The 20,982-nt window shown below is 43.4% G+C and overlaps 1 protein-coding gene across 1 annotated transcript in view; it reads left to right on the top strand.

Moving 5' to 3' along the window:
• The window catches only part of LOC136644144 (cystathionine beta-synthase-like protein), a 45,666-nt gene that overhangs the window by 5,431 nt on the left and 19,253 nt on the right, over nucleotides 1-20,982 (top strand). Inside the window, exons 2-4 of the mRNA XM_066619718.1 lie at nucleotides 16,456-16,667; nucleotides 16,848-16,954; nucleotides 17,904-18,038. Of these exons, the coding sequence (XP_066475815.1) occupies nucleotides 16,462-16,667; nucleotides 16,848-16,954; nucleotides 17,904-18,038 (448 nt within the window). The 5' untranslated portion in view covers nucleotides 16,456-16,461. The remainder of the gene's footprint in view (nucleotides 1-16,455; nucleotides 16,668-16,847; nucleotides 16,955-17,903; nucleotides 18,039-20,982) is intronic.

Below are 20,982 nucleotides of genomic sequence, written 5' to 3'. Positions count from 1 at the left end.
TGTGCATCCCTTTCTCACACAGAGCTACTCCCTCCAGTGATATGAATTGGGCTGCTTTTACAGGTGGGATACCTCTGGCTGTGTATATCCAGTTTTCCCACAGCAAATTGCTTGACTAGAGTGCATTTCTGCAAGAGAAGCTTGCCATCAGGGATAGAAGAGTCCCAGCTTATCACACTCAGAAATGGTAGTCACCTGTCTGCTGGCAGTTTACAGGCAATTCTTTGTGAAGCTGATTGCTGGCTGATAGCCCAGGATGTCCGGCTGAGGATTGATCAATAGAAGCTAATGGGAAAGATAACTGGGAATGTTTCTCCTTGGAATGTGATACCTAGTGCAGTTTAGAGAAGTGAAGCCTCTCCTCCTGCTGCTGAAGAGGGAAATCAGGGTAACAAAAGAAGTTTGCAGTTTGAATCTAGCAGAAGGCAGTTGAGAGTTTCTGGCTGGGAACTAAGTTACAGCCTTGGGGTCTGGCTGCATAAGTACCTTTCTACAGTAGGTGTTTGATGCAGGCTTTGCAATTGCCCTTAGCAGTGTTCTCCTCTTCATTTACTCTCTTGCAAGAAACATTTGGCAAGTGTACTGAGATAATACGTTTCTCTTCAGTTGAAGATGTACCAAAGTTCAGACCATTTGTTTTGTCTGTGGCCCTTGTAAACTTATGCGCCTGAAGATATTTGCCTTCAAATCCCCAATTTTCTTCTTATGATCCACATAACATTTAAGAGCGAGAATATGGAAAGATAAAAGTGCAAGGGTAATGCCAGTTCCATCCTTATGGCGCCATACAGTTGAGTCCTCCACCCCAAAATGTTCTTGGCAACTGACTCTGAGCTCTGTTCGCATCTCATTGACCCACCAGTTTTAACTTGCCCTGCCTCCTAGACAAACCAACCTTTACTTTCCACCAGATTAGAGTCTATATTACCGCATGCATGTATTGTCTGATTTTTTCCCCTTAAGTTCTCTTAAGTTTTCATTAACCTAAGCAAGTGAGTTCGTGGAACAAAAGAGTGGGGACAGACAGGATTTGACAGTGTTAATCTTTTTCCAAATTCATACTAGTGAGTTTTGCTGGTTGTTGGTAAATAAATGATATTTCTATTGCCCCCTCCCCTTCTCTAATAGCTGCTGACACAGCATGATTGTTAAACTGGAGGAAGTTCTCTCTAGGAGGTCCAGTGATAGGCAAAGGTTTCTGCCCAGACCAAATATGTGTGGGTTTCACATGTAAAAACTAGGAAATAGTATGTAAATAAACTGGAACTGATTCTGCAATGCAGTGTAAGCCATTATGTAAAGGATGATGTGGAAATCTCTTTAGGACATATCCCTTATAACAGTGCTTCTCAAACCTTTAGCACCGGGACCCACTTTTTAGAATAAGAATCTATCAGGACCTACCAGAAGTGATGTCATGACCAGAAGTGACATCATCAAGCAGGAAAATTTTTAACAATCCTAGGCTGCAATCTTACCCAGGAGTAAGTCCCATTTACTATCTTTGTTAAAAGCATATACAGAGTAGCCTGTTAAAAGTACAGATCTGTAACATTTCCCCAATGTAGTCACGTGCCATGGTAGCAGCAAGTCTAATATATTAAAATATTGAAATGAATGGGGACCCACCTGAAATCAGCTTGTAACCCACCTAGTGGGTCCTGACCCACAGTTTGAGAAACACTGCCTTATAATAAGGAGCTGGCACATGGTTATTGTCTTCAGGCCTTGATATTTCCTGTTATTACATAACCAAACAGAGTTAAACCTATAAGACAACACAGCCTGAATTAAGACTTGGGCAGCCTCTTGCAATGGAAGGGTTCAGAGCTGCTGATTACAATCATGACGCACTTAGTGAGTGGCTTGCTTAGTCTTGTTCATAATTATAACAAAGTTGAGGCCTTCAAAAGAATCCCGTTTCCAAGACTTGGTGGTAAATGCATCAACCTATTTCTAAAAATGTGGCCAACCCTGAAAGTTGAATGAACTGAGGGCTGGTTCATAGAATCTACTCCAGGCTGGCTATTTCAGATTGCAACAGGGGAACTGCATATTTGAAAGCTCTCCAAGATTCCTACAAAAACAAAATTCCCTTCACATAGACAGTTAGAACATCAAGAAGAGGCCTTTGCTAGGCTCTTTCTTCCATAAGTACAGGTCCAACCTATTTATGCATATATTGTTTATACAGGGATTTGACTCAACATGAATGGCCCCTGCAAATGAGAAGCAATGTGCTGATCCATGGAGAAGGGGAAAAATGCATCCCTTTAAAATCAGTTTGAAAGACTGAACAGTCCTTTAACAATAGTCTCCTTAATGAGGGGGGGGCAGCTGGCTGACAATCCATCAATCCTTCTCTCCCCAGTGGACGCCCCCTTCCCCCTGAGCATGTGAAAGAAAGGTGATCACTTTGCATTGGTGAAGGGAGGGACTGAGTGAAGCACCTTTGTAAGCGCTTACAGGACTACTGATTGATGGATTGTCTTCTTAATGACTCTTATACATCCCAAAGGTCAGCAAGGCTGTTTTTAAATCACCGGAGCAAAGAAACTTTGTTTTTTAAATTGATTTGCTATGGTGCGTTTTTTTGCCATCCACTTGTGTGCTTGGAACAGAACCCAATAATAATAACCCAAGAACGAATAATGAGGCTCAACCTGTACTAGTTTTCCACATGCATGGACAGGACTGTTCCTTTAATGCACTTGCTGTTGATTACTTTTTTTCTGGTATTACAGCCAAGTTGAATACAGTGCCATTACAACTAACATCATAAATACCAATGATATACTGGAAAGACTCCCAGGCTTATTAATATACCTGTTTAAATTTAGGAAGTTGATATCCCAGTTTTTGCCTGGTAAGGTATACCATATGAGGAGCGTGGAAATGTTCCAGCCTTAGGGCTATATATCATAAGTGTAATTGCTGCTGCTTCTATATCTGAAAATCTGTTTTTGCTTTGGTATAAGTGGCAGTTGCATCATCTTGGGTGTCGTAATGTGTCCTCCTGAAGTAACTGAGATGCTCACAGTATCACTTGCATCTGCTGTGCAAGTCAAGGAGGGCAGCCCTCTGATATGGCCAGCAGGGCCTCTGTGGTCAGGCTCAGAGGTGTTCCAGGAATGCATGCTTGACTTGGGACATTGAACCACAGCAAGAACTTTTGCATTCTTTGCTTTTAGGATACTAGCACAGTGTGCTTCTGAAGTCATGTAGCCATCATGAAGAGCATAGTAGCTAATGTCATATTTTAAAAAATGGAGATACAAATACATACACACATTGATGCTAATTTAGCACATTTTTGCTATGTTTCTAAAGTGGTTGCAATGTTTGCTTGAGGCATCTGGATGTCTTCTGGGAAGACATCTTCTGTCTTTTTCCTTGATCGACTGTATGCTTGTGGCACGGTATACTGTGATTCTTCTTTATGGCTATAGCTCAGTATTATCTATGTTTGAATAGAAGGCAAGATGAAGAAATTGCAGTGTTAAGCTCATGACAGTCTGGTTCGTTGCACCTAGGTTATGAGATATTGTTGCATGTCATGCTTCCTACTAGTAAGCCCTGATTTCTCCCTCCTCATCTCTCACCCTCTCCCACGTTTTCAGGGACACTCCTATGTATGTGTAGGTGGGACTAGTGGCAGAGTCTGGCAGGCCTGCTGTGCGACCATGGAAGGCCAGTCCAATCCAGATATACCAAAAGGAGAAAGTGGTAGTTAAATGTGTCTGAATGTGGCTGGTTGCAGGTAATCAGGGTCAAACCAGTGGTGAGGTGAAGTGAGAGGGGCTGCCTCAGGTGGCAGGATGCTTCACAGGCAGCATCTTGGGCCCACTTTTCTAGCCTCCTTTTACCCCCTTCCCTCTTTCCCCTCTCTCTGTTGCTTTATGGTTTGAAGTAGTGTTACCAAAAAGGGCTGTTATGTTGTAAGGGGAATTATTATATTACCCTTTTGGAAACTTCAGGGTCGCAGGCTAGATAACAAGGCAGCGTAATGCAAAGAAATTCCTTTTTAGCTTGAAAAGAGACTGGGAGAAAGATAACTTTCAATCAAAGATTATGTTTTTATTACAAAAACACACAGATAAACATAATGCACATGGAAAAATAATAAGTATATGTTTCTAATACCTAGCTTATGGTGGTTGCATGTGCCATGTATTTGGTGCATCCAAGGAAATCAGGAAAGGATAGATTTTAGGGAAGGATTTTAGGGGTCCCTGATCTGCCAACCCAGTTGCTGACTAAAGATGGGTAGAGAAGGGGAGAAAAAGGGAGGGGGAGAAGGGAAAAGGTTCCAGACGCAAGATATAGTTACCTGTCCTGAGGAGCAGTTGGGGGGATGGTAGAGAGTCCTATGGAGGACCTCTGCCTTAAGGGCAGCCGGAGAGAGAGCTAGCACATGGCAGCCTTCTCTTTTAAGGGTTTCTGCTGACCTGAATGACCCGGATGTGGCCTCCTGGATGCGCATGCTCACTACATACAGTGGGACACGTGGAGCATGCAAGAAAAACAGGCTGATCGGAAGTCAGCTATCAGCCATGCTGGCCTCCTGGGGGGGGGGGAACGGGCTGTTCAAATCTGCATATGGTGATTAAGCTACAACAATAGGAAACATTTAAACAATGATTAGCTATGCCAGACTCCTTGTCATCACCGTGAACTTGACTTGACTTGATTGTCCTGTGTGTTGAGGTTTAATGGGTTTGCATAACAGTGATTGAATCAGGAGACCCTTTCTTAAATTAATACAATGCTTTAGACTTTTTTGCTGTGTGCATGGAGAGGTAGAGGTTGTGTAAACTTGTGACTTTTACCAGGGTTTTGGAAATCGGGCCTGTTTGCTTGGCCTGTATGATATTTTAGTCCATAATAACATAACCAGATATAAAAATCACAACTTAAAAGGAAACAGGGGATTTTCACGTAACAGTAGGGTGGAACATAGAAGCTGGAAGAAGAATCACTAGGAGGAGGAAGCAGGTGAGCTGGGCAGGTGAGAGAAGGTAGATGGATAGCAGTGGCGGCGGCGGCAGTGATCTTGTCCTCCATTGGAAAGGGGGCCACTGCCGTATCTTCAATTTTTTTCATAGAGGAAGAGATGGGTTGCTGCCACCACTGTTGCCACCACCATCACCTTCTCCACCTTCCCCTTCTTCTCCTCCTCCTTGATCATGGAGAAGGAAGTGGGCGGGTGGGCAGGGCAATGCAGCCACCACAATCACCACTATTGCCCCTTTTCCTAAAGTGGAGGAGGCAGGGGTCTCCTCCTCCCAAGCACAGACAGCAGCAGTGGTGAGGAGTGACTTCAGGCACCAGTTACCCTTGGACCAGGTCTGCAGATAATAATCATTATTCAGAATATCTATATGCTGCTTCTCAACCAAAGAAGTTCTCAAAGTAGTTGAAAGATACTAGAAGCCTTGAGGTATATAGTGACTTGCTACAAGGCAAGGCAGGCACACAAAATATATGTACATGAAGAATTGTGATGCCCGCAGCTTCCTAAACTGTAGCTACTGACAGCATACGTGTGGTAAGAAGACAAGTGTAGGTACAGGTCCAGGCTCCCTAACCACGATTTGGATTTAACCACAATTGTTTTTAACCTGTGATGGAAGCTGGCTCTGAGCACCCAGATACCACCAGAGATGCTTTCCAGTGGCAGCTGGGAGCCTTTCTGAGGCATGTAGAGGCCACGTGCCACATGCTTTAAGGGCTGAAGAAACCCCCTTGGAGCAGTTTAAAGGTTACTTCCGGATTTCAGTGAAAACTCCAGGCTACTTCTGGAGTCCCTGTGGGTCAGAGCCCACTGATTCATTATCCACGGGTTTCAGTATCTGCAGGGGTCTGGGAAAGGAACCCTTCAGATACCAAGACTTGCACCAGTATAGCTAGGATGATTGTATGGCCGAGTTTTTCCTGGGTTCTGAAACTGTCATTGTCTTGACTAAACCATATCCAGCTTTGTTGATTTCCTGTGCATAAAGACGTTCTCATCTGTTCAGTTCTGAGCCCCGGAGTCTTGATTTATTTTTACAAAGTCCAGAGTTATCAACACTGCACTTAACACCCATATGCTCTGTTTTAGTAAAAATTAAATTGATTGAACAGGGCAGGGTTGGGGACTGTCGGATCATCAGAGAGCTGAGGGTGGCTTGTTCAAAGGCACACCATGTTCAGGCCCAGTACTGACTGCTCTGGCAGTGGCTCTCCAGCACCCCAGGCTCCTCCTCCCTGGATCCTTAGCTGAATATGCCAGGAATTGAAACTGCCTGCAGAGCACATTCTGCCAATAAGGTATGACTCCTTCACCATTAAGTATAGGTTCTGCACAAAGAAATTGCCTTACTATCTAATCAGTGTGTCTTGATAAATGCGATGTGGCACAAACGCAACATTAAGAACAAAATATACTCTGATGAGGACGGAGGGGAACAGCCTGATCCTTTGATCCAGAACAACCTCACAAAAGCATGTACCGCTTTAATTATAGGGGACAAGCTTTGTATGAGAAAACAAAGTGGAACATAGACCATGGAATAGACTGTGCATTATTTCACTGAATGTACATTTCAGTCATTGTCTGTGTGGAAAAACTAGCAGCCTGGATACATTCTTGGTGAATCAAAGCTTTCATTTTAAAACAATTACTCTTTCTGGCCATCAAGGTTGCACAGATAAATCTGAATCTATAACAGGAATTTCTGGTTGTGCCTTCAGTGGAAAACAGATTGTCTACCACCTCCAGCAGGGTATCAGACTTGTTTCATACAGTGGACTGAAGTTAACATTCTTGGCTCCTGCAGAGGGCTGGAAGTAACATGAAGCAGGAAAGGATGTCATTAAGCAGCTGATGGCCAGAAATAAGCACTTTGTTCGCACGTAGAAACTCATTAGCTGCAAATGACAGAAGAGAAAATATGCAAATCTTGATCATATTTTCAAGATATGGGAGAGCCCAATTATCACACAGCCCACCTGTTCCTTGCCTTCTGAAACCTCCTTCTTCCTCTCCCTCCTAAAGCCTCTGTAGAAATGGCGCTTTCAGAATTGTTGAAAGGGTGGTGCTAGGAGAGCCCAATTATCACATGGGCTGGATAAAGAGCTTCTACCTGTCATAACTGGTCCACGGGCCTTATGTTTGACACCCCGGCACATTGGATACAAGCTTGCTGCAATAACCTCGCAGAGGATCAAGATTGCCCTTCCAGGGCTACTCTTTAATGGAAGAGTATCCTCTTTTGTTCAGAAGGAATAGCCCCAACATGGCATCTTTTCAGTGGCTGTTGCTTTACATCTTTTTTTACAAATTGTGAGCCCTTTTGGGGTAGGCAATCATTCACTATTTATTAGTGGTTGTAAACCACTTTGTGAATGACTTTTTGTTGAAAAGTGGTATAGGAGGTTTTTAAATAATCAATAATACGCTGCTCTTTGTTTCCAAAAGTTGTGGGTCTTGGGGAAAAATATGATTGTCTGTCAGCTGCAGAAGGGTAGGAATATCTTTCACTCCACTCACATACTTTATTAGAATTGGTCAAATAGCAGGAACCAAGACACCCGGTAGAAGATATTCAGTGAAACACTGCTTGGGTCCTGATGTGAATGGACATGGAGCCTGGTGACACAAACATTCCTTTGTCTGCTCCAAGTTTAGTGAGGAAACAAAACTGAGGATTCATAAAATGGTTTAGTATTGTCAAAGTGGTACTGTGCCTCTGCACACAGAAGTCTATGACATGGGTTTCAACCTTTTTTGTGCCATGACCCCAATAAATAAAGTATGAGACTGGGAACCTGGGGCAAGAGGTCTGGCTCAGTTGGTAGAGCTGCCGCCTTGTATGCCTGAAGATCTGAGGCTGCCAGTTCGAAACAACTGGAAGTACCTGAGAACTGACAACACACTGATATACTGATGAGCTGACCCTCGGCGGCAGAGAGGAGTTGCCGTCAAGTGGAGCGTGGGAGGCGAAGGGCCAGAGAGAGGCCAGACCGGGAAGGAATCCAGCTGGAACGAGGAGTTCTATGAAAAACTAAAACTATTCAATTGTAAAAATCCCTACGGGGGTTTAGAATAGCCTGCCTATGTAAACCGCCTTGGATTAAAGTCTGAGGACAAATCTGACAACCAAAGAAAGGTGGTAAATAAATACCTGTATAAATAAATAAACTCACTGCTGATTCCACCCCCTCCTAGGATCTGTTCGGCCTACCCCCACGTGTGCCCATTTCCTCCTATGTCTCCACAACAGCCCTGTGAGGTAGCAGCCTGAGCAGGGACCAGCCTTAGGAGCTGTAGGGCAAGATAGCAAGAAGAGGCTGTGCAGGATTATATCAAGAACCCAATTTTGATAAGGCAATATCATTATTGGATTGGATCTGCTCTTGCGCAGGCTGTGAAAGGTTGCCACAATCCCTCAAATGAGGCTTCACTACCCCATTGGGGTCCCGACCCACAGGTTGAAGAACAGTGGCCTATGGTATAATTGCCTCACATCCATACATGCAACAACATCTGGTATTATTTCACCAGAATTGGGCAGACGTCCTGCAGGATGTATTTGATTTGTTCTCTGATACAGACTAAAGCTCTTTAACCTTATTGGGAGGGACATTGGCTAAAGCCACTAATAGTTCTTTCAGCGCAGGCCAGTAGAAACATGGAACACAAACTGCAACAATGCTGGCCCTGGTATGGATGTTGGTATTGGTGTTCAGCCCAACTTGATCATTCAGATTCCTCCCTATCAACTCCTGGATATCTATATATGTTCTTCCACCTAAAACCCTAGGTTTTAAAGTTATGTGCAGCATATATACTTATGTTAAGTAATCCAGAGGGGAAAGTGTGTAATATATTAGAAATATGGCAGGTACAACTATTAGACTGAACAGAGATATGAAGAATGCATTTTTTCATTAGCAAGGTGTAGGCTTTCCTGTTTCTTAAGAGTCAGATTCCCAAAACTGAATGATGATCAGAGCAGGTAGCTGTTCTGACCAGAAGCTAAATACAAAAGTTTGTTTTCTCTAACTGGCATTGTTCCCCGGGCATCTGCACAAGACCTAGGCCAGCCCCTTTTTAAAGGCAGAAAGAAGTAAATGGTTGGGAAATGGAAACAATGGCTTCACAACCTGTGTGTTCATGCCCATTGTAGGATGGCACACAGGTTTGGGTGAAATACCTGGGATCAGATAGAAGAAGAAGAAGGGGATCCATTTTAGGTGTCAGGTTCCATGGCACATCTCATGACAGTCTACAGGAACGTATCAACATAGGAAGATTCAGGGCCCAATCCAGAACAGAGTGCACCATAAGGCAACCGTGCCATAAGGCATGTTTGCAAGCATTACCACCAGCCCAGCACCAGAGCTGGCTCACTGCGAGCCCATGCTGAGACAGTGCTGGTCAGAGGCTAGTGGTCTGCTGCTCTGTGCGACGCACCAGTGGCAAAGAGGTAAGTCGGGGTGGGGGGAAGTGGGGAGGAGGCGTTCTGAGGCGGGCAAAGGGCAGAGGAAAGGTGTGGTGGGGAAGGGGGGCTAGAGGGGGGCAGGACCAGGATCCAGAGCCCTGTGTCTGGATAAATAGCCGGCACAGAGTCGAGTAGCTCATTGCAGGGCTGCTTACCTTACTCAGGGGAAGGGGAGGAGGCGTTGGGAGTCACAGGCAGGTGCCTGGCACTGCGATAGCCATTTTTTTTTTTGCCACTGCAGCCTTTTGTGCTGGGCAGTTCAGGACTGGGCTGCCCGTCATGTACTTACTTTGGGGAATGTTTTATCCACTGTATGATCTGTCCACAAACAACATTTCCTGGTATCTTTGCCACATTTAATTTTCTAGTTCTTGATTTTCCAGTCTTGTAAGTTTCATTTTGCAGAGAATTTTTTTGCTTATTAAAGCTACTTGAAAGCGCTCATGAATTCTTGAAGCTGATTAGGCCTGGGAGAAAAAGCCCACAATTGTTAAAAATAGTAAAAAGAGACATTGTTAAATTGTTGATCAAACTGTTCATCATAATTCTGGGTGACACTGAGATTCTAATCCACATTAGAAACAGTGAGATCAAACCCAGGTGTGAAAATGCATTCCGGGTCAACAAAACCCTTTTAGAATTTTGAATATGTGGTGTTGAAGGCTGTAAATCCCACCCTTAAGTTAATTTTTTGAGATGAACTTGATATAATCTGGCCACATAACTGATCAGGGACAGAAACATTTAAAGATCAGAAGTAAATATTTTGCTGAGGGTCTATATCCAGATCAGCAATCTTGTTAGAAGCAATTTCACTTCAGTCAATTGCTGTCCCAAAACAAATATGGGCACGTTCCGTCTAATAAATAGGTGTCACATTCAGGCATTTGAAATCCATACATGTGTGATTTGTTTGATTCACTTTGCTAGAAGTAGGTTGAGTAAGTGAGATGTGTGGATGGTAGGGTTGTCATCGTCCAAGGAGTAGTCTGGACACTCCAGGAATTGACATCTCCAAGTGACTACTGAAAGTAATCCTAGAAACTTTCAGGTTTTTCAGGAATTTCCAACAATGCATCACTTTGGGTGGTGGGGGATGGGAATCTCCAGGAAGAGCCTTGGTTAGAGTTGGCAACCCTGGTAAATTGTGAGAAGTGATTGTGAATTCAGCTCATATATTTAAACTGTCTTTTGTTTTGTTGTGTTCAGCATTTATACCTTGCCCTTCTTTGTTAAAAACAAACCCTGGGTGATTAGCAAAATAAATTAATTGCAAACACCCCAAACCAAAAGCTGTACAATACTTCAAGTAAACAAAGCAACAACAGAATTCAAAATAAAGAATCTCTGAAACCACGTGTGTATTAAATATTGTAATAGAACCATCCTCAATCCAATAACAGTATTATGTATTTGTATGTTTTCTGAGTCTGCAAAGTGCTTCTATACATATTTGTTGTAAGGATTGTTGCAAGGTGCAAAAACCAAGATGTTACAAGGGATCCTAGATGTTGCATGGTAATCCCAGGTTCCAAAGCAAACTCAGTAGACAAAGGTGATCAAATCCAGGCCTTTATTGTAAATCCATCAGCAAAAGGTGGTAAATCCATCCACGTCTCCAAAGGAGACTGCAAGCATCAGAAGTGGGAAGGAAAAAGCCCAGAACGCTCCCTTCAGCTGACTTTTATTACAATCTGGGGTTCCCTCCTTGAAACACATACATGGAGATAATTCATTGGTCCGTTACACATCACCAGTTGTTCTAGATTGTGCAATCTTATGCATACATCATAGACAATTCATATACCCTCAGCAGTCAGCAAATAGTACTGCACTTCAATTTCGGTCACAAGTGATCTCACCTCATCGCATGACTTACTTCTGACCTTCGAAATGCAACATACTTCGCCATTGACATCACGGTGTGTGTGTTCATGTAAAAACTGCTGCGAAATGATTTTTCTTGGGAATCTGACCTGTGAACCTGGAAATGACTTTGCTGTGTTATCTTAAACCTTTTACTGTTAGACTACTACAGCTTATTTAGGCTAACGTTAGTTACATGTGTATGCACCAAGACTGGTTTTAAAATGAAAAACAAGAACAATAAAAAGCTAAGCTGACTAGTGTCCTTCTATGAAAGCTGGTGTGAATATTTGCTTTCTAGCATGTGTGTTAAAAAGCCTGTGCTCCACTTGACTCCATGACTCCACTTCTCGGCAAAATGAATGGGCTTTTGGATGAGGCAAAACTGAAGTGTCTCCTAAATGACTGCTCACCAGATGTGCTAGAGGGAATTTCTAAATTTTTACTTTTGGTGATTTCCCAGCCTTCTTAATGTAATTTGTCTAAAATGTTGATATTTTATGTTGAACTGTAAATGTTTTATTAGTAATTTAGTATCTTAACTCCGTTTTTGATAAATGGGATTAGGACTAATTATGTTTACTTTTATGATTTCTCTATCTATGCCTAATAAAGGTTTTATTCATTCAAAAAAGCCTGTTGCTCCTTCAAACCGCATTTTAAAAACACTAAGGAAAATTTTTTCCTTCCTTCCTTCGGAGAGGACATCCATATCTGTAGCACACAAAGTCCTGTTCATTCAAAATGCCTTTGTTCAAATGTATCAACATTGTTCTGCAGAGAACTTGGCAGGTCTTCCAGCTCTTGCCTTCGGCCTGACTTTAAAAAGGAAAACATTTTTTTCTCTCTAGTCCAACCTGCTTGGACATTTCTTCTTCACAACTTACACATACAAACCAATCAAAAACATACGTTTCAGATAAGCATCCCTTACCTTGTTACCAGGCTTACCTTCCAACAGGATTACCACAGGTTAGTTACCATCTATATAACTAATCTATACAGATTTGTAGTAAGGTTTACAGAAAGTTAATATTATTCCCATATTGCAGTTCAGGCTGAGAAGGGGTGTCTTGCCTAAGGCCGCATAGTGAGTGAGATCCAAACCAAGGAAGTAGTTATTTGTAGCTCAAGCTTTTAGCCATTATGCTCACCATACGCAGGCCTTTCTGAAGAGTCAGGTTTTGACTGGGTCCCTAAAGGTGTTCAGCACCTGGGCCTGGTGAGCCTCCTGGAACGGGGAGTATTCCACAAGGACCTGATGCTCCTGGTGCAAAGAAACAACCACCACACTCTATTTGGAAGATCCCTGTTAACTTCCTGTTAACATTCTGTGTGTGCAGAAGCAAGATGGTCACTCTTAATTAACGCTGTTAGATCTAAAAATGTCAAGAGTTTTTGGCAAATAATATCAGGCTGTTTTCATAAAGAGCCAATCAGTATTACCACAATTTCTGCTAATCTGTGGGAAACACATTTTAAATCAATTTTTTTTGATGAATCTAAATCTATCTCTGTTGTCAGGGCACATATCCTGCCAGACCTCCCAGACTGGCCCACAGTCTCAGTGGATGAGGTCGTTTCAATTATTAACCCGCTGAAACAGGGTAAAGCAGCTGGCCCAGATGCATTTCCATCAGATATCTATAAAGCAGCACCGGAATGGTGGGCCCCAATCATTGCGGAATTATTTACAAGAATTGATAAATTTGGAGTAATTCCAGAATCCTGGACTAGATCAATTTTGGTCCCTATTTTCAAAAAAGGAAATAAGTACCTTCCTTCCAGTTACAGGCCAATAAGCCTTCTGGATGTTGCAGGGAAAATGTACGCATCCCATTTACTGAGGGAACTCTCTTCCTGGATATCTGATCACAACATCATAGGCCCAGAACAAGCAGGCTTCAGGCCAAACAAGGCCACAATCGACCACTGTGTAATATTGTCCCACTTAATTTTCAAACAAGTGACTCAAATAAATCTCGACTTTATGTGGCATTTCTGGACCTAAAGTCAGTTTTCGATTCTATTGATAGACAAACTCTGGGGGAAAACTTGAGAAGATGGGACTCCATAAAAGATTGTTAGAATTAATTTGTGTCCTCCATCTAAATACCTCTTGCCAAGTGAAATTATCTCCGCAGGGTCACCTTTCAGCTCCAATCCCAATCAACAAGGGGGTCAAGCAGGGTTCTGTGCTGGCACCCATTTTGTTTATTATTTTCATCAACGACCTGGCTCCCTTCCTAACAAAGTTTGATATACGTTGTCCCAAATTGGGATCGGTGGGCGTTCCTTTACCTTTATATGCTGACAACATGGCTCTAATCTCCCATACAAAAATAGGCCTACAAAGACTGGTTAAAGCCTGTATTGAATATTTTGCAACTAACTCTCTGCAGATAAATTATGAAAAGTCCAAAATAGTGGTTTTTGGGAACTCATGGAAACCACAGTCTTGGCTTTTTAATGGAAAACTAATACAGCAGGTCAAGGAATTCCAGTACCTTGGCCTTCGGTTTCATTATAAGCATTCCTGGTCCTCCCATCGTTTGATTGCAATTAATTCATCCAAACCAGCTGTCCAAGCCATAACTCGTTTTTTCTTCTCTTGGGGCAACTCATTTGTGCCAGCTGCTTTGCAAGCTTTTAATGCCAAAGTCATACCTCAAATTTTATATGGCATCCCTGTATGGATGCTGGCATTAAATGACACAATCAAAAGTGTCCAGTCTAAATTCCTTTACAAAATTTTTGGCTTACTGCATTGTGTTCCGTATGCAGCACTCTGCCTGGAGTCAGGTCCACATAGATTGGAGCTATGTGCATGGTCCAGTTTTTTAAAATACTGGACCAAAGTCTTTTTCAGGGCTGATCATGATTTGCTGCTAAAGGGGCTATTGGCCGATCCAATGATAACTCCTTGCCTAGCCCTATTCTATAAAAAAAGAACCAACAGATGGGACTTGAGGTTGATCTACAAGGGGCTCCTGAGGTTACTATCAGGCTTATGACAACCAGACTACATGACATAGAGAGGCAAGAGATTTTAGGCGCAGCACAAAAAAAAATGTTCCCAGCTGAATTTCCAACTTAAAATAACATTTGGTCAACAACCAAAATATCTGTCCCTCCTAATACACCCCCCGGAGAGGAGGGCTTTCACCCTGGCACGTTGTAATGTGACCCCCTCTAATGATCTACTTGGCAGATTTAGAAATGCCTCCAGGGGTTTGTGTAACTGCTTCTTAGGTGAAGTAGAATCATCTATACACATTATGCTGCGCTGTCCTAAATATCAAGCACTAAGACATCAATTTCTCTCTCCCTTGCTAAGTGCTAAAACAGGGCTTTCAGAGAATGCTATAATTCAATACCTTCTGGGGGGTGACGACGAGCATAGAACCCTTTCAGTTGCACAGTTTCTAAACCTGAGTAACTTGAACTGAGCCAAGCTATTGGTCCCAAGTAATCATTGAGTAGATCACATCCTGGCAAAGTCTGTAATTGGCTGTTTTCTGTTTTTTAAATAATATATGCACGTATGTATAATGTTATAAAGAAGTCACGCAGACATTTCAGCTGGACTTTGGACTTTGCTCTCAGTCTGGAGAGGTTGAAGAGCTTTCCATCTGATCTGGTCCGGAGATAGATGCCTTCTGTTGCAGTTCCAAAGGCATGCTTCAGCAGAACGGCGAAGAAAATCCCAGCTGACGGAACATACCAAGATCCAGGTCTACAGAGCTTGCGTCCTGAGTACACTTCTGTACTGCAGTGAGTCATGGACTCTTCGCTCACAACAGGAGAGGAAACTGAACGCTTTCCACATGCGCTGCCTCCGACGCATTCTCGGCATCACCTGGCAGGACAAAGTTCCAAACAACACAGTCCTGGAACGTGCTGGAATCCCTAGCATGTATTCACTGCTGAAACAGAGACGCCTGCGTTGGCTCGGTCATGTCGTGAGAATGGATGATGGCTGGATCCCAAAGGATCTCCTCTATGGAGAACTCGTGCAAGGAAAGCGCCCTACAGGTAGACCACAGCTGCGATACAAGGACATCTGCAAGAGGGATCTGAAGGTCTTAGGAGTGGACCTCAACAAGTGGGAAACCCTGGCCTCTGAGCGGCCCGCTTGGAGGCAGGCTGTGCAGCATGGCCTTTCCCAGTTTGAAGAGACACTTGGCCAACAGTCTGAGGCAAAGAAGGAAGGCCCACAGCCAGGGAGACAGACCAGGGACGGACTGCACTTGCTCCCAGTGTGGAAGGGATTGTCACTCCTGGATTGGCCTTTTCAGCCACACTAGACGCTGTTCCAGAACCACCTTTCAGAGCGCGATACCATAGTCTTTCGAGACTGAAGGTTGCCAACAATAATGTTATGTTTGTATGTATTTGTGTGTACATTTATGTGTGCACAATATATCTGTGTACTGTTTAGGTCTCTGTTCTCGGTATGGTATCTGTTCACAGACCTCATTTACCAAATATTTATGCCAAATAAAGGTCGAACGAACTAACATTCTGAGTGGTTCTCTGGTGTGCAGGCTTGTTGTTTTCCTGTTCTATAGCATCTGTAAAAGCAAGAAACATGCCTGTTTGGCAATGAAGAAAATGGATGGTAATGGGCATGGGGGGGGAAGGGTGGAATTCTTATCTATACACAAAGGATTCCCTTGTACTGTGGTTTCTGGTGAGGGGGAGATGTATCCTCTGCAGATACCGGAGGACGCTTGTACTTCATGTTCCTAGTATCTGACATAGCCCAGCGCCATGAAAATGGAGCACTACATACACAATAGTCTATTTTCACATTCATGTACAGATCTTAATTCTAGATCTTAATAAAACTAGATATACGTGTAAAATATTCTGCCAGATACAAAATGACAATTCTGCAACGACGTTTCTTGTTGTCTTTAAGGACTGAGCTATTTGAAAGTAAGAAAAAATATAATTAAACTTTTTGCTGAAGGTAATGGTTGTTTTATTTTAAATTTGAGATAGTTAATATATTTATATGCCACTTTGTCTTTGGCCATAATGATTGCCTTTTGTAAACACCATACCATAATAACACTGGTTTCTTCACTCTCTTAAGGTCACAATGCCGTCATTTCCCACAGAAGCTGAAATGAGTACAACAGCTTGTTCTCCCCTCTCGGGCAATTGTATACCCAATGGAATATCAGAGAAGGAGTCTTCTAATGCCTCCGAGAAGGAGAGGAAGTGGATTAGGCCTGATGCCCCAAGCAAATGTACCTGGGAGCTTGGGAAGGCTCACTCTGAATCACCCCACCGACATGTTGTGTTGTAAGTGATCATTCAAAAGACTCTGTAATTAAGATAGCATCTGCCCAGTTCTGTTGGTGTTGTAGCTCAGGATCCCCATTCAGTTTGATCTTTGCACATCATGTTCAGATTTTGATGGGCAGCTGTGGCATTTATTGTTGCTTATCCTCTGTACTATGTTTCTGTGCCTTTCTGGTTTAGATCAGCAACTCCAAATATTATGCCAAACATCCTGAAGAAAATTGGTAATACTCCATTGGTGCGAATCAACAAGATTGGAAAGCACTTTGGGCTTAAATGTGAACTCTGTGAGTATTTTTCCTTTAAATGGAGCTGCAGTTGCAAAAAAATCTGTATGATCATTGGCAATATTTTCAGGAGGGCTCACAATTACAGGATTGAGAAGGAACAGTTCAGTAAGATCTGGGTAGTGTTTTGGGTTTTTTTTTTGTTTTTTTTAATCCAGGAATATGTGACCACCTGCACAATAGCTTCATTGTATATTTGCCAGTCTTAAGTGGAGGACACAGGAATGGTGGACCAAATCCACCAGGCTCTGCGTTGCCAGCTATGTTTGAAAGACCCAGGATGGCTTGAATCCCACAAAGGGGAAGAGAAACAGAATTCCCATGAGCATTCTGTGTGTTGAGATGCAACTTTCCTGGGAAAATGGTTGGTGATGGTGGAGTGGGGGGGGGGGGGAGCAAGTTTAATACTTGATTGGTTAGCCACTTGATAGTTTAGTCCAGCAGTTCTCAACTTTTTGGTTTCTAGTGCCCTTTACATTCCTAAACAGACTCAGGAGCCCTGCCAGTGCATGTGGGGAGTCTTGGGAAGCCCCAGAGCATCGGCACATGTGTGGAGTGGTGCAGGAGTCTTGGGAAGCCCCAGAGCATCGGCACATGTGTGGAGTGGTGCAGCACTGAGTAGATAGTGGCCACTTCTTATGTGCACAGGAAGCCCCAGGGCTCCTAGGAGCACACTTTGAGAAACACTGTTTTAAGAGACAGTTTTGGGGTTGATTCAGAACTGTCTACATCCATATGTCAAAATCCATTAGTCTTACTACATGAACTGCCTTTCCTTCCATCCGTGAATGGCTATGACTCTTACTGGAATATGGTTAGTTATAACATGCGACAGTTCCTTTGTTGAAAGTAATCATTCAAAGACTCTGTAATTAAAATTGCATTGGCCCAGTTCTGTTGGGGCCTCCTTTGTTGTAAAGCCGAAGCATTTCGTATTTTATGTTTTCAGTGGCAAAATGTGAATTTTTTAATGCTGGAGGGAGCGTGAAAGACCGAATCAGCCTAAGGATGGTGGAAGATGCTGAAAGGGATGGAATTCTGAAACCTGGAGACACTATCATTGAACCAACATCAGGAAACACAGGTATGAATGTCTGACAGATTGCATAGTTTTATCCTTTGAGTCAGGGGTGCCCAAACCCCGGCCCGGAGGCCACTTGCGGCCCTCTGGGACTCACAATCCAGCTCACGGGGAGCCCCAGTCTCCAATGAGCCTCTGGCCCTCCAGAGACCTGCTGGAGCCCACGTTGTCCTGACACAACTGCTCTCAGCGTGAAGGTGACTGTTTGACCTCTTGGGTGAGCTGTGGGACGAGCGCTCCCTACACTGCTTGCTGTTTTCATGTCTGTGATGCAGCAGTGGCAGTGAGGGAAAGGCCAGCCTTGCTTTGTGCAATGACTTTTATAGGTTCATATAAGTTCAATCTCTAATACATTCATTTATGTAAAATTATTCAAAGTTGAAATGTAAATTAATTTGGCCCCCAACATAGTGTCAGAGAGATGATGTGGCCCTCCTGCCTAAAAGTTTGGACACCCTTGCTTTGAGTGAATTGTTAGTGTGTAATGGGTGGTGTAATGGGTGAAAAACCAAACTTTTATCAACCCCTACCATTAAGGCAATTTGATATTTTCCCCAAAACATAAATACGCTGTATCCAGATTAAAATATGGTTTTGAAAATTGACCATAGTCAAGAGAAAACAGATTGCTAACTCCTGTCTTATGAATTTAGAGAACTATAATCCAAAACTTTGTATAGTGAAATGAAACAAACTTGAGATAAGATTTCTGAAATTTCACTTGTTCCTTCTCAAAAGGAATACAATTTTCGATAGCCGTGAATATTGGTACAAAATGGCCTCCTAAAACTGCATAACCCATAAAAAAATTACTAAAATACGTAGGGGAAGGCAAGCAATAAGGGAGACTTTTATCATATGTGGTGGTTCTACAGCAGCTACTCCTTGACTCAAGGTTATGCATGTTAAATTTTGTCAAAAACATTGTGGCTTCACACATTCATCGTCTGCTTTTGTGTTTACTTACTGCTGCTAGAATAAAAAATGTGAACCTTTGGAAAATGCCAGTTTAAAAAAATCAGAGTGTATTAATGTTGTTTGGGCCTTAATTAAAATGGTTAATTTAGCTGCTTATCAACAATCAAAATGTCAACAAACCTTTTGACATCCAAAGCGGAGTGAAGCAGGGCTGTGTTCTTGCGCCAACCTTGTTTGGGATTTTCTTCGCTGTCCTGCTGAAGCAGGCCTTTGGAACTGCAACAGAGGGCATCTATCTCCGGACCAGATCAGACGGAAAGCTCTTCAACCTCTCCAGACTGAGAGCAAAATCCAAAGTCCAGCTGAAATATCTGCGTGACTTCCTCTTTGCCGACGATGCAGCTGTCACTACCCACTCTGCCAAAGATCTCCAGCAGCTCATGGATCGTTTTAGCAAGGCCTGCCAAGATTTTGGACTGACAATCAGCCTGAAGAAAACACAGGTCATGGTTCAGGATGTGGACTCACCTCCCTGCATTACAATCTCTGAGCATGAACTGGAGGTTGTCCATGACTTTGTGTACCTTGGCTCAATGATCTCCGACACTCTTTCTCTCGATACCGAGCTAAACAAGCGCATCGGTAAAGCAGCTACCACGTTTTCCAGACTCACAAAGAGAGTCTGGTCCAACAAGAAGCTGACGGAACATACCAAGATCCAGGTCTACAGAGCTTGTGTCCTGAGTACACTTCTGTACTGCAGCGAGTCATGGACTCTTCGCTCACAACAGGAGAGGAAACTGAGCGCTTTCCACATGCGCTGCCTCCGACGCATCCTCGGCATCACCTGGCAGGACAAAGTTCCAAACAACACAGTCCTGGAACGTGCTGGAATCCCTAGCATGTATTCACTGCTGAAACAGAGATGCCTGCGTTGGCTCGGTCATGTCGTGAGAATGGATGATGGCCGGATCTGAAAGGATCTCCTCTATGGAGAACTCGTGCAAGGAAAGCGCCCTACAGGTAGACCACAGCTGCGATACAAGGACATCTGCAAGAGGGATCTGAAGGCCTTAGGGATGGACCTCAACAAGTGGGAAACCCTGGCCTCTGAGCGGCCCGCTTGGAGGCAGGCTGTGCAGCATGGCCTTTCCCAGTTTGAAGAGACACTTTGCCAACCATCTGAGGCTAAGAGGCAAAGAAGGAAGGCCCATAGCCAGGGAGACAGACCAGGGACAGACTGCACTTGCTTCCGGTGTGGAAGGGATTGTCACTCCCGGATTGGCCTTTTCAGCCACACTAGATGCTGTTCCAGAACCACCTTTCAGAGCGCGATACCATAGTCTTTCGAGACTGAAGGTTGCCAATACCTTCAACAATCAAGTAGTAACCTTCAAAATATTTGTGATGCCTGAAGTGATATACAGGTGAGACCTCTTTATCTGCAGGATTTGGCATCCGTGGATTTGCCCCACTGCAAAAGCTGAACCACCTGGATTACGCCCCTGCAGACCTCTCAGACACAACCGGAACCTTGTTCCAGTCACACCTGGGAGATTTTCAGAGACTTGACCATGTGCAATGGCATGCAGCCTCTCCAAGGCTCAGAATCACAAACGGAACAGTTTTTTTGATGACTTCAGAGTAAAATCAGAGCAAGGCTCTGGTCACATTTAGAGCAATGGTGGGCTCTGAAAACCATAAATTTTGCTATCTGTGGTTGTTGGTATCTGTGGGGGCCTTGAGTACGAACCCCCCCCCCCAGATAAAAAGGCTCCACCTGTACTGTATTTCAGGAATCTCTTTTAATATGAAGAGGGAATGAGCTTCTGTTTGATGGTTTTGTTAGCTGCACGTGTCTGCCCTTGTTGTCTTGGGCTGTAATCTGAAACAGCCATGTACACTGGTGGACAAGAAGTGCATTCACAGCCAGAGGTGTATTGAAAGTGTTTTGCCCCCAGCAGTCACCTGGTTAATGGATAAACTGCTTTTTTGTTTACAATCAATTCATCATGTAAATTGTTAGGAA

Source organism: Tiliqua scincoides, chromosome 3 (assembly GCF_035046505.1).
Source record: "Tiliqua scincoides isolate rTilSci1 chromosome 3, rTilSci1.hap2, whole genome shotgun sequence".
In the NCBI taxonomy this organism is placed as follows: Eukaryota; Metazoa; Chordata; class Lepidosauria; order Squamata; family Scincidae; genus Tiliqua; species Tiliqua scincoides.
The sequence above is the reverse complement of the archived record's forward strand: the minus strand, read 5'-3'. Positions and strand labels throughout refer to the sequence as shown.